Here is a 27,839-nt window from a genome sequence, read left to right on the forward strand (position 1 = left end):
ACACTGGCTCAACTTCCCTCTTTACATTCTCCAGAAGTCGGCCTCTGAGGACCCTGAGGGTCTCAGATTAGAAAAGCCATGAATAGGGCGCCTGGGTGGCTCAATGGGTTAAGCCGCTGCCTTCGGCTCAGGTCATGATCTCAGGGTCCTGGGATCGAGTCCCGCATCCGGCTCTCTGCTCGGCGGGGAGCCTGCTTCCTCCTCTCTCTCTCTCTCTGCCTACTTGTGATCTCTCTCGGAAAAATAAATAAATAAATAAATCTTTAAAAAAAAAAAAAAAAGAAAGAAAAGAAAAGCCATGAATAGTGTGGAGGGGTAAAGTGACTTGCCCACAGCCTCACAGCTAGGGAGGGGAAGGGTGCTTTCTCATGGGAGCAAAAGCTTCCCACTTCCTCCTCTCCCCAACTCCTGGGTTTCTCCAGGGAACACGTACAGTCAGCAGTCACTCTGTTTATCTACACTGATGAGCCCGGTCACGGCCAACTCTTCCTTCCTGGAGGCATTTCGTATATCTTTTCCTGGTTTCATATTTAATCTTCTCCAGCTGAACTCCTGGGGCAGGAACTGAGTCTGATTCATCTTCTTGCTCCCCAGCCCTTCGCCAAGTGCCTTGATCGCGAAGGAGGCTCAGTAAGAGTCTGCTGATTCATTTTGACCCTTTGATGAGGTGGAAAGAAGAAATCGTTGGAGGAGGGGGGAAACAAGCCATTGACTGAATAATGTTCATGGCCCCGGACTGCCCTCTGGAAATCTGGATTTCTATCTGGACCCTTTTTCTGACCACGTGGGAAATACCAAGGCGGCCATCTGCTCTGGGCCTCAGATGTCTGTGAAGTGGTAGTAATGATAGGAGGAAGGACTTGAGGTCTAGGCAATCAGAATTCACATGAAAGGAATCACTTCTCTCATCAAATAAGGGGGTGGGGCGCCCTGCTACTTTCTCCTCTCTGCTCTCAAACTTCCTTGAGATCAGAGTCCGGGAAAGGTCCGCCGCTATCCACGGTGGGAAATAATCAGTTCAAACACACACCAAGACCATGCAGGGTTGGGGTAGCTGATCCACCAGCCCCACTCCACAGACTGATGCCCAGAGAGGTGGGGTGATGCCCCCAAGCTCGCACAGCGAGAGAATAGCAGAGTTTGGCAACACGAGGTCCATCAGACCAAAGCCTCCCTGTAGGGAAAGCATGCTGCTGAGTTAGCATCAGATAGCCCCAGATGCCGTCTTGGCTTTGCAAGTTGGAGGTTGTAAAATCCAGAAGAGTTGTTCAGCCTCTCTGCATCACAGTTTCCTTATCTATGCGGCAGGTAGAATACTAGCTCCGACCTCAACAAGGCACACGTCTTTGCGGCTACTTTTCAAAAGACCCCCCTGAGAGGTCCTGTTATTGGTAGAAATGACTTGCATGAAACAGAGCAGGCTGGGAGACCTTATAGACCACAGAACTTCTGGTACCCCTCAGAACTCTCACGAATCTGGTCCCAAACCCCTTAGTCCCCTGCATGCCCCGACGCCACCTGCAGATTCCACAAGGACATGGCCCAGTGGAAACCTGTGTGCAACGGTGGGGTCACCTCCTTCCAGAGAAAGACCCAGTGGCATCTTTGAAAACAAAGACCTTCTTGGGGCGCCTGTATGACATAGTCGGTTAAGCGTCAGACTCTTGGCTTCAGCTCAGGATGACCTCACAGTGGTGAGATCGAGCGCTGGGTCGGGCTCTGTGCTCAGAGCGGAGTCTGCTTGGGATTCTCTCTCCTTCTCCCTCTGCCCCTGCTCCCTGCTTTCTCTTTCTCTCTTTCTGGAATAAATAAATAAAATCTTAAAACAATACCAAACAAAGACCTTCTTGGGTCTGGTCTCATGAGGTCTCAAAAATCCTGAAGCTTCCCAGGGAGAAGCTGAAAAGGCAAAGAGGCCCTGAGAGGTTTTCACAACACTTGCCTACCAGGAGAAGCCTCTGGAGAAGCCCATGGAGCTGCTGGCCTTGGGGATGGGACTGGCTGAGGCTACCGATTGGCTCAGGAAGGAGTGGGCCAGGCCTGGCTGGATGTGGACACACACACACACACACACACACTGCAGTAGGGTCCTTTAGTGTGAGGGCTTGGGAGTCAAGGCCTTAATCTCAGACAACAGAATGAGGTCTTCCTACCAACCATAGAATATAAGGCAGGGTTTCTCAGCCTCTACACCTACTGATGCTGTGAGTAATTCTGGGGTTGGAGGAAATGGTCCTGTGCGTTGTAGGACCCTGGGGGACCTGGTCCAGGAAAGAGCACTTACACGCCCCTCCTTTATTCTGAGGGATCACTCCTTCTTATTTTCCTTAATACGGATATGATTCTAGTATGTAAATATTTATTGATTCCTTTTTGTAGACAAGGCACTTCCACGCATGTGCTCCAAAGAATTATTCAACAAATCTGTGCCGTTCTTATTACTACCGCGTGTTTCATCACTAATAATTAATAGCAGCCGTCATTAATTGGGCATTTACCTTGGGCCAGGCACTGTACGAAGCACTTTACATTTATCATCTCATTTAATCCTCAGACTCCATGAGCTTCTTCGTTTCTTTTATCATGATTATATTTTTCCTGGTTTGCAAATGAGGACAGTGAGCCATTAAGTAAGGAAAGCAAAAAGCACCGGGCTTGATGGCTTCCGGGGAAGGAAGGAAGGAAGAAGGAAGGAACAGCCCAGCAACTCTGCCGCTCTCCCTCCTCTGATGTTCCTAGTAACGCAGTAGACACTGAAGGGAAATTCAAGTTGATGGCGGGTCTCCCCAGCCAAGCCGTGAGCTGTGTGGGGGCTGGGGGAAGGGTGCTCCTCGTTCTCTGCGCTAACTGCAGCCTCAGCTTGACACTCAGTAGGAGACGATACAGGCTTACGCAGTGAGCCAGTGAAAGGAGGCATCTTCCTCCATAAACACCACGCCCCAGTCCCGGCACAGGCTCTATCCCACAGTGGAATCTCAGTATTATTACACATTGTTCAAAGAATTCAGGGCAGGTTCTAGAATCCTTAGGCTTCCTAGGGCTGGAGATAGTCTGGCAGATCTGGCTCTACATCAGTACTTCTTAAGCGGGGATGACTTTGTACCCTGGGGGACATGGGGCCACATCTAGAGAAGCTTGCAGTGGTCCCAAGTGGGAGGAGGTGCTGCTGCTGGCCAGTCGGAGGGGACGCAGAGGGTGCCTTCTACGCACAGGATGGCCTCCCACAGCAAAGAACTGTCCAGCCCAGAATGTTAATAGTGCCTAGTCTATTATAATAAAGCCTGCTCTAGGTGGACCTATCGGCAAATGAAATATAATCAGAGACTGTTAAGAGATATTTAGGGGTAAGACACTACAGGGTCACCTGGTTGTTCATTCACTCATTCAAAACACCTGCATCAAAACTGTCGGATATGGGGCGCCTGGGTGGCTCAGTGTGTTAAGCCTCTGCTTTCAGCTCAGGTCATGATCTCAGGGTCCTGGGATGGAGCCCCACATCGGGCTCTCTGCTCAGCAGGGAGCCTGCTTCCCTTCCTCTCTCTCTGCCTGCCTCTCTGCCTACTTGTGATCTCCCTCTCTTTCTCTCTCTCTGTCAAATAAATAAAAATCTTAAAAAAAAAAAAAGTCTGATATAAAAGAACTGTAAGAAGGAAGGGGAAGGAAGGGGGAGAAAAAAACAAACGAATACAGCTCAGCCCCCCTCTGCCAAGCTTAGTAGCTCCTGCACTGTCTGGTAAAGACAAGCAACACCAGAGTGCTGGGTAGGAAATCGGTGGCTTCCTGAGTCAGCCAAAGAGAGAGATGAACCCAAGAAGAGGAAGGAAGAAATCTCCTTGGAGTCACTCAGAGAAAGGGAGACTCCAGCCCACTTCAATTTCATCAGAGGATCTTTTGGACTATGTGTCAATGAGATGCACCAGCAGGGGGGACAACACTGGGAGAAATACCTGCTCTGTTCACAACTAACCCTGGGCACCACTTCACGGAAGATTTTCATGGAAGCCCCTATTATATTATATATTATATTTTATACTATATTACATATAAATTGTATATTATATGTAAATTATAAAAGATTTATATTATATTATATTATACTATATTGTGAATTTTTTTCTTTAAAATTTTACCGAGAAAGAGAGAGAGAGGGACGTCATTACTGTGGCCAGAAATTCAGACTGAGTCTTCAGATCCAGGTATAAATCTGGGTGGTGGGTTCTGACACTTACCAGTTGTGTCACTTCGCCTCTCTTAGTTTCTCCGTCTGTAAAATGGGACCTGCCTCCTCGTGCTGTTTTGAGCACGCAACAAGATGACAAGTTTTCCACGGATCATTGCAATGCATAGCACAACGTCAGGCACCTGAGAAGACTCGGTGACTTTTTTTTAATGCGTACAGATTAGGGAGTGATCATTAACTTAACAAAATGATTTAGCAGGAGAATTATCTTAATGTCACATTTCCGTAGTGCATTTAATGCCTGGTGACATTGACCATTGTGGGATGAAGACACGTCTTTGTACAACATCTCTATTGTGTAAAGGATGGTGCCCCTGAAGGGTGAAAGTGACTATGGGTCCTATGGGAACCAGCTCCATCTGAAACTGGGCCAGCCCCAGCCACAGCACCGGAGACATTAAAGACCCTTTAATGACTCCAGACACGTAGTTATTTATACCTTCCTCCGAGAATGCAACTCTCACCTTCCTACTCTGTCTATCCCAGGGCCCAACAAATTGGTCTCACTCACTTTCACCTGCTCAAAGAGGCACTTCTCTTTGTAAAGAAAATAGGCTCCAACTTAGACCCAGTAATAGCAGCTAACTACTGGAAAGCTGGATGTTATCCAGGTTCCCAAACATCGTCCCCCCAAATGCTCCAGGCAACCCTCTGAAGCAAGCACAATTAGTACCCATTTTACAGATGAGGAGACTTAGGCTCAAAGAGGCTGAGCGTTCCTTCCTGCCATGACTGAGCTGGTCAGCAATGCAGCTAAGACTCTAGGTCAGGCCCTCTAGCTTCAGAGCCCTCGTCTACCTTGACAGATAGGAGAAGACTTCTTGAAGGAGAAAATGAGGTCTGAAAAGATGAGTCTCATCTTTTTCCCTTTGCATTCAGTCTGTTTGTACCATCATCTTCCCCACTCGCCACCCCGAACATGCTATGCTCTCCCTTTTCCTCTCCTATACCAAACTCCAATACAAATAAAACAGACTAGAGCCAACCCTCAAGGCCACCAGGAGACAGGTATGCTACTTTTATCTCTATTTCACAGATGAGGGCACTGAGAAACAGAGAGGCTAAATGACTTGCCCCACATCACACAGCTGGTCAGCAATGGAGCCAGATTGCAGCCCAGGAGAATTTGGCTCCAGAGTTGAAACTGTTAACACCATACTGTGTTGCCTTTTTCACAAGTAGTACTGGCTATATTTCAAAAAAGATTTTGTAATTTAGCTATCTTGTGATTTGTTGTTGCTTTTCCATTATCACCCTTTTGTTTGTAACCAAGAGAAGGTTTCAGACCCAAAAGAACAAATAAAAATCACTCTCCAAGGCATAAACTTGATTCCCCACCCCAATTTGATCCTGTATCTGGTCTTTAGAATACACCTAAATAATCTACCCTCTTGGGGTCTTTGGGCAAACTTCTTTCTTCCCCTTTCCATCCTGGGAACCTACCCAACCATCTGCTCCATTTGTAGAGCCCAGAAGATAGGCAAATGAAGTTCAGCGCCTCCTCAGCTTTGCACATCCATCTCCATTCACTTCTGAACCATGTGGGCCATCTATATATTCATTTATTATTCATTCAGTCGACACATATGTATTGAAGAGCTATATTCCAGGTCCTGGGCTAGGTACGGGGGACTCAACAGTAAACAAAACGAACACAGTCTCTGCCCTTAAAGAACTGATACTTTATGAAGAAAGACAGACAATGTGCACTTCAACTTATAAATAGGATAATTCTAGATATTGATAAAGGATACAAAGAAAATTGACAGAGAGGTAGACTAGGGAAGGAGTGACTGAGGATGTGGTGCTTAGCTAAGGTAGTCAGTAAAGACTTCTCTGAGGAGTTGACATTTGAGCTGAGACCTAAGTGACAAGAGGGAGCCAATATCACAGGGATCGGAGGGCAGAGGGGAAAGCCAAGTGCAAAGGTCTGGAGGTGAGAAAAATGAGAAGTGTGTGAGGCATAGCAGGCAGGCCAATGGAGGGGGAGCATATTACAGAGATGGGTGGGAGCTAATGACAAAGGCCCCTGCAGAGCAGGGTGAGGAGTATGGATTTTATTCCAAATGCACTGGGGAGTCGTTGGAGGGCTAAAAGCAGAAGAATGACAAGATCTGATTTATGATTTTAAAATGTAACTTTAGGTATCGGGTAGAGAATGGATTGCAGAGGAAAGCAAGGCTAGAAGAAATAGGGGGGCCAGTCAGAAGGCTACTGTTAGAAAACAGATGAGATGATGGTGGCTTAGTCTAGGGTGATAATGGAGAAGAAGATGAGAAGTAGATGGGTTGGAATATATTTTGGAGGCAGAGCTAACTGAACTTGTTGATGGATTGGATATGAGGCAGGAGAGAACGGGGGAGGTAAGGATGACTGTGAGGTGTGACTCCTACAAGACAGACCAGGACTTTTTTCACATTTTGTGAAAACCCACCTAATCCACATGAATGGACAGTTCCTCTGTCCTCTCCATTCTTTTTCCTTGCTTCCAGATTTAGAGTTTAAACCAACTTCCAAATCCAAACCAACGGCCATGATGGCTGAGGAATCCAAAGGGACTGTGGCAGAGTGACCACTGATAGAGCCACCAGTATAACCATCAGTGTGACCTCAGAAAAGATGGGGTATGAGAGCAAGTACAGGCTCCAGAACCAAAGTGAGCTAGATTAGAGTCACCGTGTAACCATAAGAAACTTAATGAATACCTCTGAGCCTCAATTTCCTCATCTGTAATACGGAGCCATGATAAATATCTACCACTTTTCAGAATCTCAGTGAAGATTAGGAATCAAATGCACGTAATGGTCACTCAGCAAATGACTCCCCTTCTCCTCTACTCACTCAAGGTCAAGGTTCCCTCCTGGCACTATGAGGTTCTGCATTCTAAGAGGTTGAAAGGTATATGATCCAGAGGGATGACTGCTTTGGCCTTAATGAAACATCTCCAGTAATTATAACAGACAGGGGTTGGAGGAAGTGGGGCTCATTATCCCAACCCAAAGATTCAACCTCCTATTACAAATTATCCCCATTTGAGAATTCTGGTTCCTCTGCCTTTATGGGCAAATTAGCTCTAGAATGCCCTGGTGGGGAGCCAGAATGAATCTATCCCATTGAATTCACAGGAACCTCTCTCCAGATGTATTGACAATGCTAACAACTGGGCTTAGCTGACACCCCTGTGGTGGGAAGGTTTGGAGGGTTCAGAGAAGACCACATGAAGAAGTGGCCTCAGGTTATCTGGGCTCTCTGGAAAGCAGTGTATCTATGAGATGCCAGAAGGAATGTGTACAGATCTGTGTGCATTAGAATGGGTGGGAGCCCCCCCTCCAGAGGGAGTATGTGATTTTTTTTCTCCCCTGCACAAACTTCTTTAGACAAGTGCTGCATACAAATTTGAGCAGAGGAATCGATGCTTGGTTATACACCATGCCAGGCGTCTAGATAACACGGTGCACATTTAGAAAATGAAACACCAGATTAACCCTTCTGTACCCAAACTTTCAAAAGGAATCGTTTCCATCTTCATAATCCTGAAGACTGTTATCCTTCCAGATCTTGTCTCAGCCTCAAAGGGTTAAGTCAACTTAATGTCCATGCTTTGACCCTCACAAGCCATCTATCGACTTGTAGGCAAGTGCCTTATTCTGTTCACCTTCATATTTGACCACCAATCCTCCCCAGCTCTTATATTTTTGAACCCACGAAGTTAAGATGCCAAGGATATGATTTTCTTGAAACCAAAATGTCTAAACCCCTAGCCTCTTCTTCAGAATAAATCAAAGGGCAGATTCATGGCATTCGCTATTGCACAATTCCATTGTTTTAAGCATGAATTTTCGTTTCTTTGGGGTTAGAGATAGCTACTTGTAACTGTTTTTGAGTACATTTAAAATAAACCTTTCTTACGTCATTTATTTGGGAAGAAAGGAGAAGACACCGTTTTCAGTCAATTGTTTTGTTCTTTGATATATATACCTGTGTACAGGGCGCGGGTTCTAAGGAAAGACAAAGGGGGGGAAATGAGCATAGGAGTGGGCAAAAATCACAGAGTAAAGGAAAGACAAAAGGAGGGGGTAATGGAAGAGAGGGCAGGTTACAGGAGCCCGTTTGCTCCCTCGGCGGCGCGGCAGGGTCAGCACCGCGGACAGCTCCCGTCTTTGTCTTCGTCCAAACTCCAGCGCCCGCGCTCAGCCCGACGGCAACGGCTGGCGCGCCGGTTCCTTTCTCCACCAAACCTGCTTCGGAGAGAGAGAGCGCGCATAGCAGAAAGAGAGAGAGCGCGCATAGCAGAAAGAGAGAGAGCGCGCGAGAGAGATCTTCCTATCCTCTCCCCGCATCCTCCGAACTCGGCTTTGACTTCATCCCACCACATCGCGGCTGCCGATTTTAACTTGGCTTCACCCGGAATCCCGCTTCCGTCTACATGGTGTTGGGGGCTGGGGTGTCGCCGTGGCGAGTGCAGATTGAATTTGAAATTCGTTTCACTGTCACTGTCACTGTCACTGTCCCAGGCCCCAGCCTCCCACATCTGTCCCCAGACAAGGCCTACCCTCCGACCGAAAAAAATAAAGAAAGAAAAGAAAAGAAAAAAAAAAATCCGGCGGTGTCGATCAGTTCGCTGGTGCGCATCCCGAGCTGTGGACACACAAGGACGCCCAGACCAGCTGAGCTTGGCCCAAGACTCACAGCATCAAACCCAGGAAAGGAAAAACCACCCCTGGGAGACAGAAGCCAGGAAGATGAGAAAGGGTTTCTTCCAATTCAACCTAAGCCTGGCAAAAAGCAATGGATTATGTTATGTTTAGAAACCATACATCCCGGCACACGAATTCAGCCTCTCTCCCTTTTACCAGAGAAAGCATCTGATTCCGAGTTCAACAAACCTCACCTACAGAGGCTGCTCAGAAGACTTTTTTTTTTTTTTCTGGGCCCTTTCGTAAGATCCAGGATACAAAGAATCTCTTCTCATGTTCTCGCTTGCCTAAAACCTTGCTTTCCCGAGGAAGTGAGAAACGCCCCGTGTGTAAAGCCCATTCTCCAAATCTTACACTCAACATACATAAACAGAGAGAAAAACAATGCAGCCAGGGTCAATAAAGTTCTGCGCTTTCGCCAAGCTTCAGAGAAGTGGGCCAGCGAAGCTAAGATTTGTTCTCACACAATTTGTTCCCCAAGTGGAGCCTTAGGGTGGGGTATAGACAAGGAAAGTTTAAGAATGAGCCTCCTGTACAAGAAGACTTCCCCTGGCCATCTGCAAATATGTTAAGAGGAAAGAAAGAGAACTCTTGCGGATCTAAAGCTTAGGGCCCCCACACCAACGTCTGGAGCACAGAGATATCGCAGCAAGCCAACCAGCCAGAAGACCCGGAGCCCAGTCCAGACACTGTGGATGGATTGGTATCCGCCTCCCAAATAAGATGCTTCACCATCCCCTTCAGGGAAAAGAAAAAGAAAAAAAAAAAAACCCTGGAATTTCCCCCAAACAGCATTCTGTCCTTCCCCTCCTCCTCCCCCAAGAAACCTGGAGGAGAAAGGCCACTGCACACTGTTGGGCAGCTCAAAGGAGTTTTAGAGAAAGCGCGATCCCCGCTGAGGTCCCCGTGGCGCAGAAGGGCGCTCAGAGGGGTAAACATACTCGCCTTGGGAGGAAGGAGCTGGGGGTCGCTTTCCCTGGGCCCCTCCCCTCTCCCGGGGTCCGCGGCGGTGGGCGCTTGGAGGTGTGGAGGTGGGGGAGGGACGCCCCCCACCCAGCCCGCTCCGGCTCGCTGTTCAGCCCGGCTGCGGTGTAAACCGCCGCTTTCCGATGCAGATTTCCCTTTTAACACCTTCTAAACAAAGGCTAATGAGGCCACTGCTTTACTCTATCAACACACAATCATTAGCAGCCGAGAAATAAACGCGCGCGCGCGGGCGCGCGCTCACACACACACACACATACACACACACACACAGCGCGCGGGCTGCCAAAGTCGGGCGAATTATAAAGGAACCCGTATTAGGCTAACAAAAAGGAGGTGGAATACGGAGGGGCGGGGAGAGGAGGTGGGCTAGAAGGAGGAGAGGAGAAGGGGGGCAATGTTATCGAGACCGTGAAAAAGACCTAGAGGAAAGAAAGGGACCGCAAGATACAGACTCAAACGTTCACTGGCCGGTAATTAGAAAGTCTAGGGGACCCTTAATTTGAAGGTTAACGTCCCTGGAAAGCTCTCCCCATTCGTGTTCCGGAGATGGAGTAGGGTTGCAGGCATCTTCTTGGAAACAGCTTCCTCCGCGGGAGGATGGTCTCCACCTTCAGATACGCTCAATGGGGCCAGAGAAGCCGCGACCACAGCCGCGAGCTCCCAGAGCTGCCCGCCCTCCCACGCCAAACAGCTGGCGCCGGCCTCCAGGCCTAACAGGCCAGGCAAGGAGGAGGAGGATCCCAGCGGTTCTCAGCTCAAACCTTCGGCTTATCAGGCCGCCTGGGATCTGCGCTCCAGCCGGCAGTCCTTGGGACAGCGCACAGCTCAGCACCAAGGGCCGGGGTTTTCCCTCTCTGAACAAAAGCCTCAGTATTTTCCTCACAAGTTGGCGGACTGGCTTGCACCTTTCTTTCTGTCCTCCTTAGACCCTCTCTGGCCCCCAGAAATCAGCCCCAGCCTGTGCTCCAGCGACTGGAGTGTGAGTTTGGCGATGCGTTGCAGCCCACAACCTCGGGGATATAGCGCATAAGCTGGCCGGGTAACCAGGAGGTTAGGGTCACTGGGGGAGGGGGTGCCTTCCAGGCTTCGGGCTTGCAGGAAGGAGAGAGGGGCCCCTACACCTGGCCTTGGCCACAGAAGCATCTGGGTCTCTAAGCTGGCCAGCGTTACCAAGCACATGCACTCACTTTGGGACTGGATCTCCCACAACCCAAAGTCCTGTTCAGCCACTGTCCTCCCCACCTGCTTCCTCTCCGAGATGCCAGGTGTCTGGTAAGTCTGCCCAGCCAACCTCCATCATGGCCGGACTCTTGGCTCCCCTGAAGCTGACACAGCCTTCTGGCACCGGTGCCTGTCCCAAAGCCACCCAACACGACAGTGTTGCCCAACCCCTGCAGGCTTGCACCCTACAGGCCCCTTTGAGTCCCAGTCCAGATATTGGGCAGGGGTTAAGTTCAGACTCCAGAGCCGCCCCCACCTCTTCCCAGCACTGGGAAGGGGACTCAGGAGGGCGGGAGAATGGGGAGGAGTGCCATTGTTGAATAAATAGAAGAAGGAAGAAAGGAAGGAGAAAGGAAAGAAGGAAGGGTGCGTGGGTGGGTCAGCTAGCGAATGACAGGGAGGGAGGGAGGGGGGAGGAAGGAAGGAAGGAAGAAGGGAAACAGAGGGATTCCCTGCCTTTTTGATTAAACGTTCCAGGTCGGGCCTGCCCAGTTAACGAGACCGTTAATTAAGCCGTGCGCAATTCAGCTGACAGGAAGGCCCTGCACCCCGCGGAGATGTTCTGGAAACCAAGCAGTCCAAGGCAGAGCGCAAGGGGCACACCGGCCTTATCGCCTCTGTCTTCCAGGGTTCCGCCTACGCCCCGGTGCTCTTGGGGATGCCCAAGCCCAGATACTTTTCCAGCCTGGACTCAGGGCTGCCACCCGGTGGCCGCCCCCTCGGAGCTCCCGGGAGGCTGACCCACCCCTACATTCCTTCCGCATCCCTGCGCGGATACCCAGGCCAGAGCGCTAGCTCTGACCCTCGCATCAGGCCCCACCAGCGTCCACCCAGGCCAGCCAGGGCGCACACGTTCTGGGCGTCCTCTGGCAAACCCGAACTCCTGAGGACAGGGACTGGGGACCTGGCCTGCCAGTTCGGCTCTCTGGGTCTCGCCGGAGCGCCAAACCAACCGCTCTTCTCAGGCCTCAGGGCAGCAGGGCCCGGCCTCTCCGCTCGCTCCTACTCGGGCCGATGCCGCGCGGCGGCGGGCAGTGCGCGGCGGCGCGGCGGGACGCTGAGTGTGTGTGCGCGGCGCGGCCTATATTTACACCCCAAACAAAATAATTACACTTTTGTCGGAGGGAGAAAGCCAGTGATTAGGCGCGGGCTCTTTGCGGCAAAACAGTTTCTCAGTGGTACACCAGTATAATTTTTCACGGCTGGCTGAAATCAAAGAGGGGAGGTAATGAATCCGGCGAGCAATTTAAATTTACAATTTGTAACGCCGCCGCCGCCGCGCAGACCCGGCCGAGAGCGCAGCTCTGAGACGCTCGCTGCGTTTGTTTAATGTTAAAGCCGCGCCGGCTCTTGGGGGCGGGGTGGGGGGGGGGTGAGGAGAAGGCGTTTGGCTGGGGGGTTGGGGGGAAGTAATGATCGAAGTCGGGAGAGGACCCGCTGCGCCGCCCAAGATACCGCGCGGAGGAGAGAACGAGGGGCGCACCTATCGGGTTTCCTCAGAGTGCGCGTTCCCCAAGAAAGCAAGCCACTCCGGCCCATTCAAAGGGAGGGGATGCCTTCAGAGGGGCGAAAGGAGATCATCCGACTGCCAGAAAAGCCCCCACGTTCCTTCTGAGCTGCTGAACCACCACCACGTCCCTCCCCCCGCAACCCACGCAAGAGAGTTTCCAGTGAGGAATAGGGAGGTGCGAGAGAAAATTCTCTTTAGCCTGAGGGGTAGGTCATCTCCAGATGCCCCGAAGAGTCCCCATTCCGGCGGCTGCCCTGCCTCCCAGGCTGGAGAAGACAGGAAAGCCGCCCCCCACCCCACCCAAGCCCCAGCTCAGTGCGCTTCAAAACTCCCACCCCGGGCGGGTGTGTGCCTCTTCGCCGGTAATTAATTACCGAACTCAAGGGGGAATATGCAAACCGCATATTACTAACTCTACAGGGCTTAAGTGATTGGAAACAGATTATTATCTTGTTTGTCTTTTGTCTGTTTTACTTATCCCGCCGCCGTCTGTCGAGTTGTAATGTTGATACTCTTTAGTCTAGGAGGAAGATTTTTATATAGTAAATTTCATCAACATCTTGTATAAGTGACATTGCGTCTCCGTGCATTACCCTGTTAAGACACAAGCGGTTTATTAGTTACATATAGGAGGGGATTTTGCTGCCTGGTCGCCATCTGTTAGTGCTGTTAGGGCGGGATAATTCGTCTAATAGTTGGTCTGCTGGCGTTTTTCGGATGCCGTGCTCCCTGGAAGGTGGAGGGCTGGCAAAGGCCAAGCCGGGTTTCCTGCAGCGCGGCCGGGCCACGGAGGTTTTGGACGGGGGCTGGGCTGGGCTGAGGCTCGCAGGGCAACTTCAGAGGGTCTGTGACCTGGAGAGAATGGGCAAACTCAGGTATAGGAGGCAGAAGGCCAGACCAGGGATTTTGGAAGTAGAGCCCTCATCTCCTGCAAATTCCGGCATTCGGCCCCCCCACAACATCCAGGCTCCGGAAGAACCACAGTTGCTCTCTGAGACTGTCCCCAACTCCTGCTACCTCCCACAGCCTGGGGCCTGGCTGTGCATTGGCATTTAAACATACCCAGGAGGTGGGGATTTTTCCCATGTGGAGCCCAGTACACAGGCCCCAGCAGCCAGGCAGTGTTGGCAAAGCCAGGGCTGGGAAGACGAAGCACCCCAGCTCTCAGGGAGGACCAGAGTTGGGGGGGGGCATTAGAGGAGGACAGGTTCGGGCGCCTAGTCCAGAGCAGGGCAGAGGCTGTCAGATGGGGGACTTTAATGACTGTATGTGAGTTTTCCAGCAACCCGATAGCTGTGCGGTGCAGGATGAGAACTGTTCATTGCAGCGTTGAGTCGGGTGCTGGATTTGGACGCCCAGTAGAGAGGCAGAGGAAAGGAAATAAAAACAGTGAAATCAAGAAGGAAAGTGATGGAGAAACAGAGGGAAAGGGAAACAGAAAGAGAACAGAGGCTGAACATCAGAAAGAAAAGGAGACGGAAAGGAAAACAGACGAGGGAGAGAGAAACCCCCGTGAAACAAAGGGCGAGTAGGCAACCCGATTGGCCTCCACTTCCAGCCTGGTACCTCTCTCTTGCTGTGTTCTTGGTTCTCTTGGACCCTGTCTCGATGGGTCTCAGGGCTCCTCGTGCCCCACGAGGGTAGGGCCAGGTGTTTCCAGAAACTGCGATTTAGTCTGGGGCTCTTGGACCTCTCCCAGCTGGACGAGGGGGGGGGGGGTACCAGGCGAGATGCAGTTTACTTGTGCCTGGCCGAGCCAGGGTCTAACCAGCCACACCGCTACACTACGTGGTGTAGACACCTGTCCCTGGACAAGCTGGAGGATGGAGTAACAGCACCATCAGGCAGCAGCTACCCGATTTGGGGACTTCTTTTCAGAGGCCCAGCTGTGGGTCAGTGTCCCACCTGGTGACCAGCATCTGTCAATTTCCTGTCCCCAGCCAGATCACCTCCCCTAGAGACTGTGGGGGCCAGAGCTAGGCCTAGACAGGAACAGAGAGAGAAGTCAGCATCTCTGTGACTCCACCAAACGCCCCCACACAGGCATCCAGAAATCCTGTCCCCGCCAAACCCACAAAAGCAATGCTAGGAGGACACACACAACACGCATCCCCCCCCCAAAAAAAACCCCTCCAGGAGTCATATAAACAAAAATACTGCTATCCCATGCAGACACACACATTGTGAATGGCGCACAAACAAAAATCCACAAAATTCTGCATTCACAAACACACCCAGTCACATCCACCCGGGATCTCAAGCATGCACACGGTCACCCACACACAAACACACACATTAAGTTTTTTTTTTAAAGTCTACTGACATACACACCAATGCTAGTACACACACAGAATAGTTGTACACAGATGCATAAGCAAACACCCTCACATTCGAGTGTCCAAAAGTAAGCAGACACACCTATACACAGACCAACGAAAATAAGAGTCCACAGACAAATACACAGCAGAACTATGCACAAATACAAACACACAAATTCGCACAAAAAAGACACATACCCAAATGTACTCGCATGATGGATTATGGTCTAGAAACAGCCAAAAATGCAATTCTCAAACAGCAAATATACACTAACAAACTCAGTAAATGCACCCAAACACACATTCACAACCAAGGCTTGCCACAAACACACTTCTCTGGCTCCCTCCTGCCCAGGGCCCACCTCCCCAGTCAGCGGGCTGCCAAGACTTTCCGGGAGCAGGATGGAAAAATCCTGCGGAGCCCTCTCGGCCTCCCAAACTTGGAGTGCCCCGCGTCCAGGCTGGCCCCCTTGGGAAAGGAGGCCTGGCTTCTTCCTCTATCCCCAGACCCCCATCTCCCTCTTCACACACACCTGCAAGCACTCCCCCGCCCCCTACACTCCCCAGACCCTCAACTCCCTAACAACGGGCCACTCTTCCTGCATCCTACAGAGATTGGAACTTGCACATATAACCCGCGCACCGGGTGTGCAAGCAGCGCCCACGAAATCGCTAGCGTTCCCCGCCAGGGCAGTGCGACCCACTCATCCCGGCGCCCTAACTGGCTGGCCCGAGATCTGGAAGGTGCGCCAAGAAAAGGAGAGACGTGGTGACCTCCACCTCTGATCAGGCTTCAGAAAGACCCGCCTCCCCTGACCGCCTCCTCCCCAAATCTCGCCCTGAGCCCCGTGGGCCGCGCGCTCAGGCCTGAAACTCCGGGGTCCCGGACCAGGCCAGAAGACATCCTCCCCCAACTTGGGCCTGGGCCTGCGCAGGGAAAGATACCCAAAGGGCACGGCTCGCGCTCATGCTCGCTTGCTCACGCTCTCACGCTCTCGCTCTCTCTCTGTGTCCATGAGAAAGGCCAGGCCGGGCCCCAGCTCGGTGTATGACAAAAGAAGCTGGGCCCGGCTCTGGGAGCCCCGTGAACCGCGTTGTCGCAGCTCCAGGGCGCAGACCCCAGGGACGCGAGGATGAGGGAGTCTAATTTGGGCGGGCTGGACTCGCGAAGAGGAGGCGGACGTAGACCGCGCTCCGGGACTCGGGCAACTTCTGCAAGTTCCGGGGATAGCGAACGGGGCAGGGGTCCCTCTCCCATCAGGCCCTGGAATCCTGGCCCCCAGATATTTGTGAGAAGAGAGAGGAAGGGAGATGCAGTTTTCAGATCGCGCGGCCCCCCGCCCCCAGCCCCAAACTGGAAGGTAAATACTTACTTAGCCTCCGAACCAGGTACAAGCTAATACTCAACAATACTGATGCCTTGTTTTTTTTGCTCTGTCCGGACCGCAACGCTGTAGCCAATTTAGATATGCTATAAATTTAAGAGGTTGCCATGGCCACCGCGCGCCCATTGGCCGCCGGGCCCCCTACGTGCCGCGCCACGTCACCAAATCTGAATAAGGATGCGCGAATTAGGCGGCGGCCAGACAAAGATGAGGATCGGGACCGCTTGAAAGTGGGGGAAAGTGCCGGCGCCTCCGCCACCGGGGAAAGCCGCTCCGCAGCGCCGAGGCCGTTAGCCACCCAAGACACCTGGGGGAGCCCGGAACAAGCACTGGGACGCGCGGCCCCGGGCATGAGGCTGTGAAAGCCACCCCTCCCCACCCCACCCCGGGCAGCCCAGCGCCAGGCCAGCGATCACCCAAGGACTTGACCGGCTGAGTCTTGGTCCGGACCGGACTCGCCCGGCGGCGGCCGAGATAAGAGGCGGAGTGCAGCAGCGGGGCCCGGGGGCCCGAGGGCCGGGGGCCCAAAGGGAGGGCAGGGCGGCCCGAGTCGCCGGGGCGCTATGATGGTGCACTGTGCCGGCTGCGAGCGGCCCATCCTAGACCGCTTCCTGCTGAACGTGCTGGACCGCGCGTGGCACATCAAATGCGTACAGTGCTGCGAGTGTAAGACCAACCTCTCGGAGAAGTGCTTCTCGCGCGAGGGCAAGCTCTACTGCAAAAATGACTTCTTCAGGTAAGAGGCCGCGCCGCCCCGCCGCCCCGCCACCCTGCCGCCTGCCGCCTGCGCGCCCGCCCCGCGCGCCAGCCCTGCGCGCGCTCCGTTGGGGCGCCGGGGAAGGGGAAACCGCGCAACCTGCCTCCTGGGCTCACAAGCTTACACGGGAAGCGGGGCAGCCCGCTGCTCTCGTCCTGTCCTTGGTCCGGGAAAGCGCCGAGCCCGGGTGGAGTAAGAAAAACGCTGCTTCGCAGGCTCTAGTCCGCTCCTCCAGGCCGGCTTGGAGCCGCGGCGGGGCAGGGCGAAGAAGCCCTTACAAACTTGCTCCCCGCGCGTCTCTGCCCCTTTCCTGCAGCTGCGACCCCAGGGACCTCAATCCCTTCCAGGGTGGAAGTTCAAACCCTGTTCTGAGAGAGGAAGAATTTTTGCCTAAGTTAGGGGCTGCTGAAGGCTTCTCCCACCGGGCGGAGTGCAGGAGCCCCGGGGGGGGGGGGGGCGCTGACCTCCCAGCAGGCCAGGGCCCCAGAGCCCTCCTGGACAAACAGAAACTTCCCCAACTCCGAGGGGGCTCAGCCCAGAAGATCTCTTCTGATGAGGGAGGGAGGGAACCTTCTCCTGGCTCCCCCTCCACCAACTCCTTACACATTTCCTCCCCTCTTGAAATGTACAAATGAAATTGAAGCTGAGAATCAGGACCTTCAGGGTCCAGTCTGCGATGTGTCACCTTCCCTTGCTGCCCATAGGGGCCCTCAGGTGAGCCAGGGCAGGTCACTTTTCTGAACCTCAGTTTCCCCACCTGGGAAATGCCAAGGGATGACCAGGAAGGCTGTGGGGTTTCCGGCAGCTCAGCCCTGCCTGTTTCCACCAGGCGCCCGCAGCCGGCTTTGTGCCTGTGAATTCCGGGCACTGAAGGAAGGGGGGCGTGATTAACACCGTGGAGAAAGGCTGCTCACCGGCCCCAGCGGCTCGGCACTAGGGAATTTGAATAGGAGAAAATGTCAGCCACGGCTTTACACGTGTAAACTCCCTGGCTCCGGAGGCCTGAGGCCCCTAATGTGGGGTGCTTGCAAAGTGCCTAATGATTTTTGATAAGGTGCATATGGCCAATTACGCTGCCGGATAAGGCCAAAAGTGACTTATGGCTTCTAATGCCCTCACTACATCAACGTCACCCAAATTCGCCCTGTTTAGAGACATGGGTATGAGTAGATGTGGGGCCCCAAGGTCCTGGGCCCTCATTCTCCCTCTCTACCCGCACCTCACCCCTCCCAGTGCTGGCTGCCACCACCCACTTGGGGGAGACGGGCCTTCTCCAAGCGCTCAAGGAAGAAAGAAAGGGATTTAGAATGGGAACGGGAACGCGGGAAAGGGGGAATTTGAGAGATCCTCCGTAATGGCCATGCAGGCTTAGCATCGCCTTCTGGTCACATTCTCCCGGTGCCTGCCAGGGCCGGAGATTTGGGGGGGAGTTGGGGACTCAATCCCTACCTTCCACAGTCTGCTGTTCTGAGGCTCTGCTGTCCACAAGGCCAGCTAGCTCCCACGGGTCCCAGAGTGGGGACTGGAAGGCCTTGGGAGCTGCTGGCACTGGGAATCAGCAATTGGTTCCTTCCCACTTGCTCAGATCCAGCTCAGGAGAGGGGCTCCCCACCCCATGGCTTGGACCTACCAGCCAGGCCAACTGGCCTTACCTGGGCCGCAGCAGACTGGACAGGATCCAGGAGGCAAAGCCAAGGAGTGGCCCAAACCTGGCTGGCCTGGCTTAAGATGTAAATAACTTGGATGGCCAAGTTGGTTTCAAGCAGCCCAGGCAGATCTGGCAGGGATGCGGGGAGCACCTTGGGGTGCTCTGGGTCTGTGCTTGGCTGAAAGCTGCACCCATTGCTCTAAACCTTGGGGAAGACGAATAAACGTGAACAGAGCGTGACAGTCCCAGCCCCAAGAACAGCCCAGGACATTTGTCTTCCCTCTCTCTCACTAGCCAGAGAGTACAGGATGGGGGCTCTCATTTGGCAGATGTGGAAATGGGGACCTCTCAAAGCCTAGGGTGGGTGGGAAGCGGTCAGGGGCTCAAGAGGACGGGCCCCCCCCGGGCTGCTCCAAGGTGACAGGCCATGTTGTGTGTGCAGGCGCTTTGGCACAAAGTGTGCAGGCTGTGCGCAAGGCATCTCGCCCAGCGACCTGGTGCGCAAGGCCCGCAGTAAGGTCTTCCACCTGAACTGCTTCACCTGCATGGTGTGCAACAAGCAGCTGTCCACGGGCGAGGAGCTCTACGTCATCGACGAGAACAAGTTCGTGTGCAAGGACGACTACCTGAGCTCCTCCAGCCTCAAGGAGGGCAGCCTCAATTCAGGTAGGCGATCTTCTCCCCTCCCCAGCCTCAGGCCCTAAAAGACCCTCAGGCCAGCCTGGCGGTTTCTACTTGGGCCCTTGTGCGCATTCTGTGCCCGGCTCAGAGCTCTCCACTCCCACCGGGCATTTCTAGGGCAAATGAAAGGGCCGGTAGAGAGGCCTGCGGGGGGTGGGGGGGCGGCGCTGGGGAATGGGGCTAGCATTTGGAGTCTGTCCTACAGGAGAGGGCTACCAGCTCCCCACCCCACCTCCTTCCACGGAGAGGCCTTTCCCAAGTTGCCCTCCTCCCCCAATTTGGAGACACACAATTCCCCCCTTTTCGGAGTCTTTTCAGTTCCTGGTAATTTCAGGCTGCACTGGGAGGACCGCAATTGGGGTCCGGATGAAGGAGAAATGGGGAGGAAGATCTGAGGCCCAGAGGGCATCTGTAGCCTCCTCCCTTCCCCTCTCCACCCAGGCCGCGCTTCCCCAGAGGGCGCGCCTCCCCTTTAGCCAAGCGGTAGCCCAAAAGTGCCCCGAGGGGGCTTGTGATGGGTCCCTTCTGAGGCAGGGCCCCACCTGGAGAGAGTGGGCGGGCGCCGGACCCCTGGGGGGAGGGGCTGTCGCGTGGCTCGGAGGGGAACCAGGCGCGCAGATGGCGGGGACCTGGATCGGTGGGAAGCGGCTCCCCGATTGGAGAGACCTTGGGCCGCCGCTGACGCCGCTGTCCTCTTCCCGTTCCGTCCGCCGCAGTGTCATCCTGTACGGACCGCAGTTTGTCCCCGGACCTCCAGGACCCACTCCAGGACGACCCCAAGGAGACGGACAACTCGACGTCGTCGGACAAGGAGACAGCCAACAACGAGAACGAGGAGCAGAACTCCGGCACGAAGCGGCGCGGCCCGCGCACCACCATCAAAGCCAAGCAGCTGGAGACGCTCAAGGCCGCCTTTGCCGCCACGCCCAAGCCCACGCGCCACATCCGCGAACAGTTGGCGCAGGAGACCGGCCTCAACATGCGCGTGATCCAGGTGCGGCCGGCCCCCGGTCACCCATCCCCAGGCTAGCTGAGTCCGGGAGCCTCCCACCCAGCCCCCTTGGCTGAGAGGGGGCCTAGTTCGGGTCTGCCGAAGCGCAGACTGTGTGCCCGACGTCAGGGCTAGCCGGTCGAACTTCTAACCAAAAGATCGCGTATAGTCCTGCTGTACTCTCGACGGTGCAGTCTTGGGCGGGTCACTCACCCCTCGAAATCCCGCCCGCTCCCCGTTCAAGGAGAGTTTTAAGCCTCACGGGGGTATCCCTCCTCTCCTGCCATCTTTCGGAGCAGAGAAAGGGGCAAGGTTTTTCACGTGCCCCCCTCCCTGTGCGGGTGCGCCGGCAGACAGACCGACCGCCAGAACCCGGCTGGAGAGGCTGGGGAGGCTGGGGAGCCGAGGGGCCAGGACTAGAGCCGTGCAGGGCGGGAGGCCTTTATAAAGCCGTCAGGCCGAGGGCGGGCCGAGGACCAGGAAGCCCAAGTCTTTATGAGTCGCCCCACGGGTCCGCGAAATCCTTCACCCTTGGCTGGTTCTCCGAAGCCCCTCTCCACCTCTCCTGGCCTAATCCGCCCGGCCCCCGCCTCTGGGCAGTCTTGTTGCGGAGAAGGCTATAGGACCCAGAAGGGGAGGCCTGGGCAGGGAGTCATCGGCACCCTGGACCCGAGCTCACAATTCCCGCCCTGTCCCAGGTGTGGTTCCAGAACCGAAGGTCCAAAGAACGCAGGATGAAACAGCTGAGCGCACTGGGCGCCCGGAGACACGCCTTCTTCCGGAGTCCGCGGCGCATGCGTCCGCTGGGCGGCCGCTTGGACGAGTCTGAGATGTTGGGGTCCACTCCGTACACCTACTACGGAGGTAAGGACTCCGCCCCCGCCCACCCTGGAACGCGCTGCGCTACAACCAGGCCCCTGCGGTTTTGGGGACTGAGGACGCAGGGACCGCAGGGTGGGATGCGGGCAGTGTTGGCCGCCGGGGATCCCTCCCTCCCTTCTGTGCACGCGGAACATACACAATCATGAACACCCCTTAACAGACACACAGCAACAGACGAGCGCCCGCTCACCCATAGATACCTCCTGGGCACAAAATCAGATGCATGGGTCCACTCACCCATACAGTGATACACGCAGATAAACACGCACTCACGCAAGCTACACGGGTGCCACTCCCTTATGCGCACGCACTGGAGTTCAGAGACCTCGGGGATACAAATCTAGGCACGTGATCACATACAACAACACACACAGGTGCGTGCCACTCCTGCAGATTCACTCACGGACGAACACACCCAAAGAGATTCACAGGCTCCCACACTCCAAGCATCATACCAAGGAGAACACTGCAAATCGACATGCACGCTGGCCCCACCTGACTCCCAGCCTTCCTGCTGCCCTTGCCCTTGGCGGTGTGGTGCACTTGGCACCAGCAGGAACATAGGCACTGGAGGGCAGCGCAGGCAGTAGGGATGGAGGGGTCCGAATCCATCCGGGGCCACCTGCTAGCTAGCTTGCCAGTCCAAACCTCCTGTGCCGCCTCGGGGACTATGCGCTCAGCGTCTGGCACTGTTAGCCAGGATGCGGGCAGTTGCTCTGTGGGCAGGACTCTCGCCCATTGTCCAGCCCCAAGCGCACCAGTGTTCACTGGGGTTGGAAGTGTAAGAGATGGGCCCACCCAGTTACCCACTCTCTGCAAGGAGCTGGAGTTCCGCAGAGAGGCATTCTGCCGCTGGTGTTTTGGGGCTCAGGCTCCGGTGAACTCTCCTTGCCCCTGCTCCCTTTCTTCCTTCCCTTTTCTCCTTCCTGTCTTGTCCCCTCACCCCTCCATTTCCTTCCTACCGGCAGTGATGACCCATTCCAACCCCCCACGGCCGTCCCAGCTCCCTTACTGGCTTTTTGAGACCCCAGGTGCTCTAGGAAATCCATTCATGGTCCTTCCCCCACCTTTGGGCTCAAGGAAAACACCTCCCCCTTGTGTTTCTGAGCCTCTGAATTTGGAAAGCCCTCAGAGTGCCAGTGCTTGAGACCGATCTCTGCTGAGTTGTTCAGTGCCACGGGCCTGGGGAGCGGGGAGGCTAGTGGCCCAGTTTGGGGAGAGATGAGTTTTCTTAGACACGTGGATTTGGAGGCAATGCCAGGGCCAACGTGTAGGGTAGGCCCTGCCGTACCCAGGCAGACCCAGGAAGGAAGGCTTCAGCACATGGTCCTCCTAGGAGGTTAGATCTTCAGGTCTGGCCAGGCCCACCGCAGGGTGAAATTGTGGGCAAATTGTGCGGGTCTGCTTCTGGGGGAGAGACTGTGCGATGTCATTGCCCGGGTTTGGGGCTGCAGATGCCGAGGGCAGCTTGGATGGTGGACCCGTCCTGCTGTCTTCAGCCACGAATTCTCCCTATCTTTGCTTCGTTCTGCACACCATCTCCGACCAGTGCGGGGAGGTGGTGGGACGGCGCAGTCCGGAATTTCTCCCCGCCTGGGTAATTAAGCAAGGTTTCCCCGAGGACTGGTGTGCCTCCACCAGTCCCGCCGCCTCCTCTACCCGCGAGTCTGCTGGATGGGGTGGGGGCCAGGACACGCGGGCCCCTCTTTCTCCGGAATGGGGGGCAGGACCCCCCAGCCCCAGGGAGGCAGCCCCGCCTAGTCCGCGCTGGGAGATCCGGGCGGCGGCGGCCGGCAGCGGGCGAGAAAGGGGCTGGGCGGCGGGGCCGGCGGCTCCCCGTGGGAGCGCGGACAAAGCCCCAGCTGCGGCTTTTGTGCCCTTTTCAGACGGCGTTTGTTCCAATTACCTCCGGCCCGGCCGCCATATGGGCGGAGGCGGCGCGCTCCGCGCGGGGGCCGCGGCCCTTGCTGGCTTGCCGGCTCGCTGCGGGCCGCAGCCATCCCCCATCCCCGTCTCTTAGGGGCCCCAATTCGCCGCTTCCAACCTTTCACTTCACTTTCGGGGAGAATGGAATGAGTGGTTTTTAAAAAGTAGTTGGCGACCGTTTTAGCTGTTGCTTAAACCGTCTACAGGCCGCGCCTTAGGGCACCCCTATTTGGGCTGATTTAAGGGTTTGGAGAAAGAAGGGGGGCCGGGCTTCAGGGGACGTCCAGAAGTCACCCTGGTGACTGAGACCCGAAGACCCAGCGCGGGGTGAAGGGGGTGTTGCTGAGGAAGCCCCGCTTGGGTGTGCGCTGGTTTTCCCACCGCACAAAGCGGGTTATTGTCACGGGTGCCGGCGACAAGGGGCTCCTTTCATGGGGGTCCCGCACCCCAACCCCTCAGGAGACAGACCTGGAGGAGGTCCCCAGAGAGAGGACTCTGGGAAGAGGTCAAACAGTTGATGCAGAAACCATTTATTGAAAATGGCTGGGTTTATAACCTGGAGCCCTTACGCCCCCTGATTTTTGGGGTAAAAATGCGATTTGTGCATTTTTCTGGAGAGAGCCCATAGCTATCAGCAGATTCTCAAGAGGATTCTGTCCCCAAATATTTCAGAAACTGGGTGTCCAGGCAAATGCATGTTTAAGCGCTCGTGAAATGTTGGATGTGGGTGATCAGGGCATGCCCTTGTCAGGCCTAGGGAGGTGGCGTGGATGGCCAGACCCCCACATTCACCCAGAAGGCCGCAGGGCTGGACTAGAGGGGGTGAAGGGTGGGTGGGCCAGGTCCACGGGGTAATCTCGGGGAAGAAGACGGTACTCAACTGCCTTGTGGGATCGGAGTGCTGTTGGCTATGGCCCTGGCCCAACTCGCCAGTCCCTCTCCACTGCTGGGGTGTGGGGTCTAGATCTGGCTTCTTCCTCGCCAGGCGGCCGCCCCCCTCAACCATTTGATGCTCTGGTCTCTGTCCACCCCAGCCTCACCGCCAAGCTCTACTCCACGCATCTCTGATGTCTCTGACTCATCTGGCGGATCTGTGGGCGCCTCTGCCTCTCCTGACCTTTCTTCTCGCCCCGGGGTCTCTCACAGGTTTTTACCAGTGTGTCTCTAACCACACGTCTGTTCTCTTCTCTTTCTCTGTGCTTGTCCTAGACCGTCGTCCTGGTCTCTGTCTCTGCCTTGGTCTTGGTACCTCTAAGTCTCTTTTCTGACCGGAGTCCTGGGGCTCCTCGCTGTGTTCCCTCTTTGCTCCCCTGTCACTCTGTTTTCTGCCGATCGCTCACTGATCCTGTCTCTGGCTTTTTCTGTGTCTCTCTCTGGCTCTCTGTGGATCTCTCCCCAGTCCTAAGACACAGTCTAGGATGGGTCACTGTCTGTGTCTCCCCTGCCACTCACTGTCTTTCTCCCTTTCTGTCTGTGGGGAACCTCTGACTTGGAAGTCACAACATCTTTCTCTCTGTGCTTCTGTCTCTGAGTCTCTCCCTCTGCTTTGTGGGCGTCTCAGGGTAGGTGTCGGGGACCTCTGGGCACCTCTGACAGTCTTTCTCCCTGACACTGGCTCTGGGTCTGCTGCCTCCTCCCCCGCAGACCCTCCTCAGCCAGCCGCGCGCTCTCTCCGTCTCTGCGGGGCTCACCACCCTGAATCAGTGTCCCCCGGTCCCCGCTGGGTCTGGGCCTCTGTCCACGCGGGTCCCCTTCCAGGCCTGGCCGCCTCTGACCTGTCCCTGTCTCCTCCCGGTCCCGGCCCGCAGACTATCAAGGCGACTACTACGCGCCCGGAGGCAACTACGACTTCTTCGCGCACGGCCCACCGTCACAGGCTCAGTCCCCGGCCGACTCGAGCTTCCTGGCCGCGTCGGGACCCGGCTCGACGCCGCTGGGAGCGCTGGAGCCGCCTCTGGCCGGCCCGCACGCCGCCGACAACCCCAGGTTCACCGACATGATCTCGCACCCGGACACGCCGAGCCCCGAGCCGGGCCTGCCCGGCGCGCTGCACCCCCTGCCCGGCGAGGTGTTCAGCGGCGGGCCCAGCCCGCCCTTCCCCATGAGCGGCGCCAGCGGCTACAGCGGACCCCTGTCGCACCCCAACCCCGAGCTCAACGAGGCCGCCGTGTGGTAAGGCCGCCGGGCCGGGCCGCCCCCGGACGCAGCCGCCCGAACCGAAACGCCGCGCTCAGGGGTTCCCTCCCGGGTCCGCACCCAGCGGCCGAGGCTCCTCGGAGGGACGCGCGGCAGGACGCGCGGCGGGGCGCCCCCGGGTCCGCCCACCCCCACCCCGGCCCGCTGCCAGGGCTCTCCGGGCGGCGCGAGCGGTGCTCGGGACCAAAGTCAATACTGCGGAGGGTCGACAGATTTCCAGCACGCTCTAGACTCCCCCCTGCCCCTACCACCACCACCTCTTTGGACCAACAGAGGGTTGAGACCGAGGGCCGGAGCTGGTCGTTCCCCCTCTCTGCCATCCGAGTGGCATTTTGGTGACCTTATTTCTCACTCTGCTTTCCCCGTCTTTAAAACAAGATGATAAGAAAAAGGGAGAGAGTGAAGGGAGAGCGAGGGAAGGGAGCAAAATGAGGAAGAGAGAAGATGGAGCGAGCGCCCGCCGGAGAGGGCGCGAGAAGATGGAGAGGGGAGGGGGCGCGCTCGAGTGGGGGGGGGTCACCGGCGGGAGGACGGAGCCGCCTGCGCGCGGGCGCCCCCTGGTGGCCACACTTGAGGATCAAGGTCAGCTTTCTAGGAAGGGGGCGGTCCGGACCTCCGGCCCGGGGCGGGGGGGGAGGGGGGACAGGCACCCCCCACCCACCCCCACCAGCCCTTCCTTCCTTTGACATTTATTGTGAGCCCGGGGCGGGGGGGTCCAGGCCAGACTGGAAGGCTCGCCCACCCCGCTCTCCCCCTGGGCAAGGCGCCAAGATTTCGGGCTCCGGCCCATAGACCACACTCCCTGCCCGGGGCCTGGAGGCGGGGTCGTCAGGATGTACAGTATTATACTTTTTTGGAAGTCGAACGCTTCTAGTTTCCTTATTTTGTATAAAGAAGAAACAAATAAAGTATGTTTTTGTGTTTACTGTTTATTTATTGTACTCTAGTTATCTGGGGTTGGACATTTTTATATTTTTAAGAGGAGGGTGGGCAGAGTGAGGGAGGGGAGACAGAAAGAGGTTTACCTAAAAAAAAAAAACGAAAAAAAAAAACAAAAAATCAACTTTTTTTAAAAAAGAAAGATTAATAAAAAAAATTCTTTTTTTCCCTCAGTGCTGTGTGGTTTTCTTTCGTGTGTGTGTATGCCTGCCCCCAGAGTCCTTCCAAGGGAACACGGAGCCCCGGGGAAAACAGACTTGATGGGTATTGGGCCACCTGGAGGGGCATGCGTTTGAGAACCACTAGATAATGAAAGTGGCTGCCTACACCGTGCCCAGCGCGTTAGAGCCCCATGCTTTATATAAAGACCACCCACCATCTAACACAAGCCTGCCCAGCGCATAGTAGGCCTTCAAGATACTTGGCCAATGAATGGTTGTGTGATTTGTTTGCCCCTGGGATGTCAGAAAAACTCTAGCTTCCCTCCTAATGAGGCCTCGTGTAATTCGGGCGGGCTGGTAAGCTGACTCTAGTTACCGGCAAGGCTGTATCAGGGCAGAAGGAGCCCAGGGAGGGCCAAGCTGATGTGATGTGCAACTCCGATGGAAGGAATGCTGGCACCATTGGGTAAATCAGCGTGATGGAGAGAGCGCTAGATGAGATCTGGGAAGCCTGAGCCAATCCCTGAACACAAGGCCTGTTTCCTTACTTGCAAAAGCGGAGATGGGAGAGGGCTTCCTTACCTTCCCTTCCAACCCAGACACTGTAGGGATAGAAAAGCATATGAGGGAGATAAAAATAAATGTGAGCGTGTCCTGCCTTGAGTCCCTTTTCATCCAAGCTGGGGAGGGGGAGGGGGTGCATGCCAGCGGGGAGGGGGGCGAGGGAGCAGAGGAGTGGCCCACCAAGCGATACTCTAAGAGTCCAGCTCACCTGTCCCTCTTGGATGTGGACCTCATGAGAATACCGCAAGGCGGCTGGCTTGGCTTTTCCTTTCCTTTATATGTGTTTGTCTTTCTCAGATGAACGCCCCTTGCTCATTGAGAAAAATTTCAAAATTTCAGATAAACAAAAGGAAGGAAATGTAATCACCCAGAATCTCAAACACCTCGGTAATGAATTTGATGTCTTTCTTTCCAGACTTTTCTTTATTTCTTCGTTTTGAAGCTGGAGATCATTCTCTACGCGCCACGCGGTTACCGGCGCTGGTTCACTCAGCAATATTGTCTGGATTAATAAATTGATCATGGTCCGAGTTCTATCATTCTTGGTAGTGATAAGCTGAAACCTGCTGATGACGGGTGACCCATCCTTTTTCGGGTTTTGTTTTCTTTTTAACCAGTTTTGTTGTTGGACATTTGGGTCCATCCATTTTTTTGTTTTGTTTTACCACTTTAAAACACGCTGGAATAAATATCCTCCTAGCTAAATCTTTGGACTTGTATCAGAGTAGGTATTATG

The 27,839-nt window shown here is 55.0% G+C and overlaps 1 protein-coding gene and 1 long non-coding RNA gene across 4 annotated transcripts; one reads left to right on the top strand and one right to left on the bottom strand.

Moving 5' to 3' along the window:
- Window positions 1–9,153: 9,153 nt before the first annotated feature.
- LOC116572243 lies at window positions 9,154–16,418 on the bottom strand. Of its 3 annotated transcripts, XR_004278177.1 has the most exons (4): window positions 16,347–16,416; window positions 15,172–15,200; window positions 14,561–14,637; window positions 9,154–13,507 (listed from the first exon to the last, which is right to left on the bottom strand). It is a non-coding gene; the product is annotated as an uncharacterized LOC116572243 (long non-coding RNA). The 3 variants fall into 3 exon arrangements; XR_004278176.1 differs by lacking the exon at window positions 9,154–13,507 and having other exon boundaries at window positions 14,363–14,637; XR_004278175.1 differs by lacking the exons at window positions 14,561–14,637; window positions 15,172–15,200 and having other exon boundaries at window positions 16,347–16,418.
- A 144-nt stretch (window positions 16,419–16,562) lies between these two features.
- Window positions 16,563–25,935, top strand: LHX5 (LIM homeobox 5). Its single transcript, XM_032311271.1, has 5 exons — window positions 16,563–17,094; window positions 19,206–19,429; window positions 20,161–20,438; window positions 21,134–21,299; window positions 25,052–25,935. The coding sequence occupies exons 1-5, from the start codon at window positions 16,922–16,924 to the stop codon at window positions 25,417–25,419; spliced, it is 1,209 nt and encodes a 402-aa protein (XP_032167162.1). The 5' UTR covers window positions 16,563–16,921; the 3' UTR covers window positions 25,420–25,935.
- Window positions 25,936–27,839: the final 1,904 nt, after the last annotated feature.

This window comes from Mustela erminea, chromosome 13 (assembly GCF_009829155.1).
Source record: "Mustela erminea isolate mMusErm1 chromosome 13, mMusErm1.Pri, whole genome shotgun sequence".
NCBI lineage: Eukaryota > Metazoa > Chordata > Mammalia > Carnivora > Mustelidae > Mustela > Mustela erminea.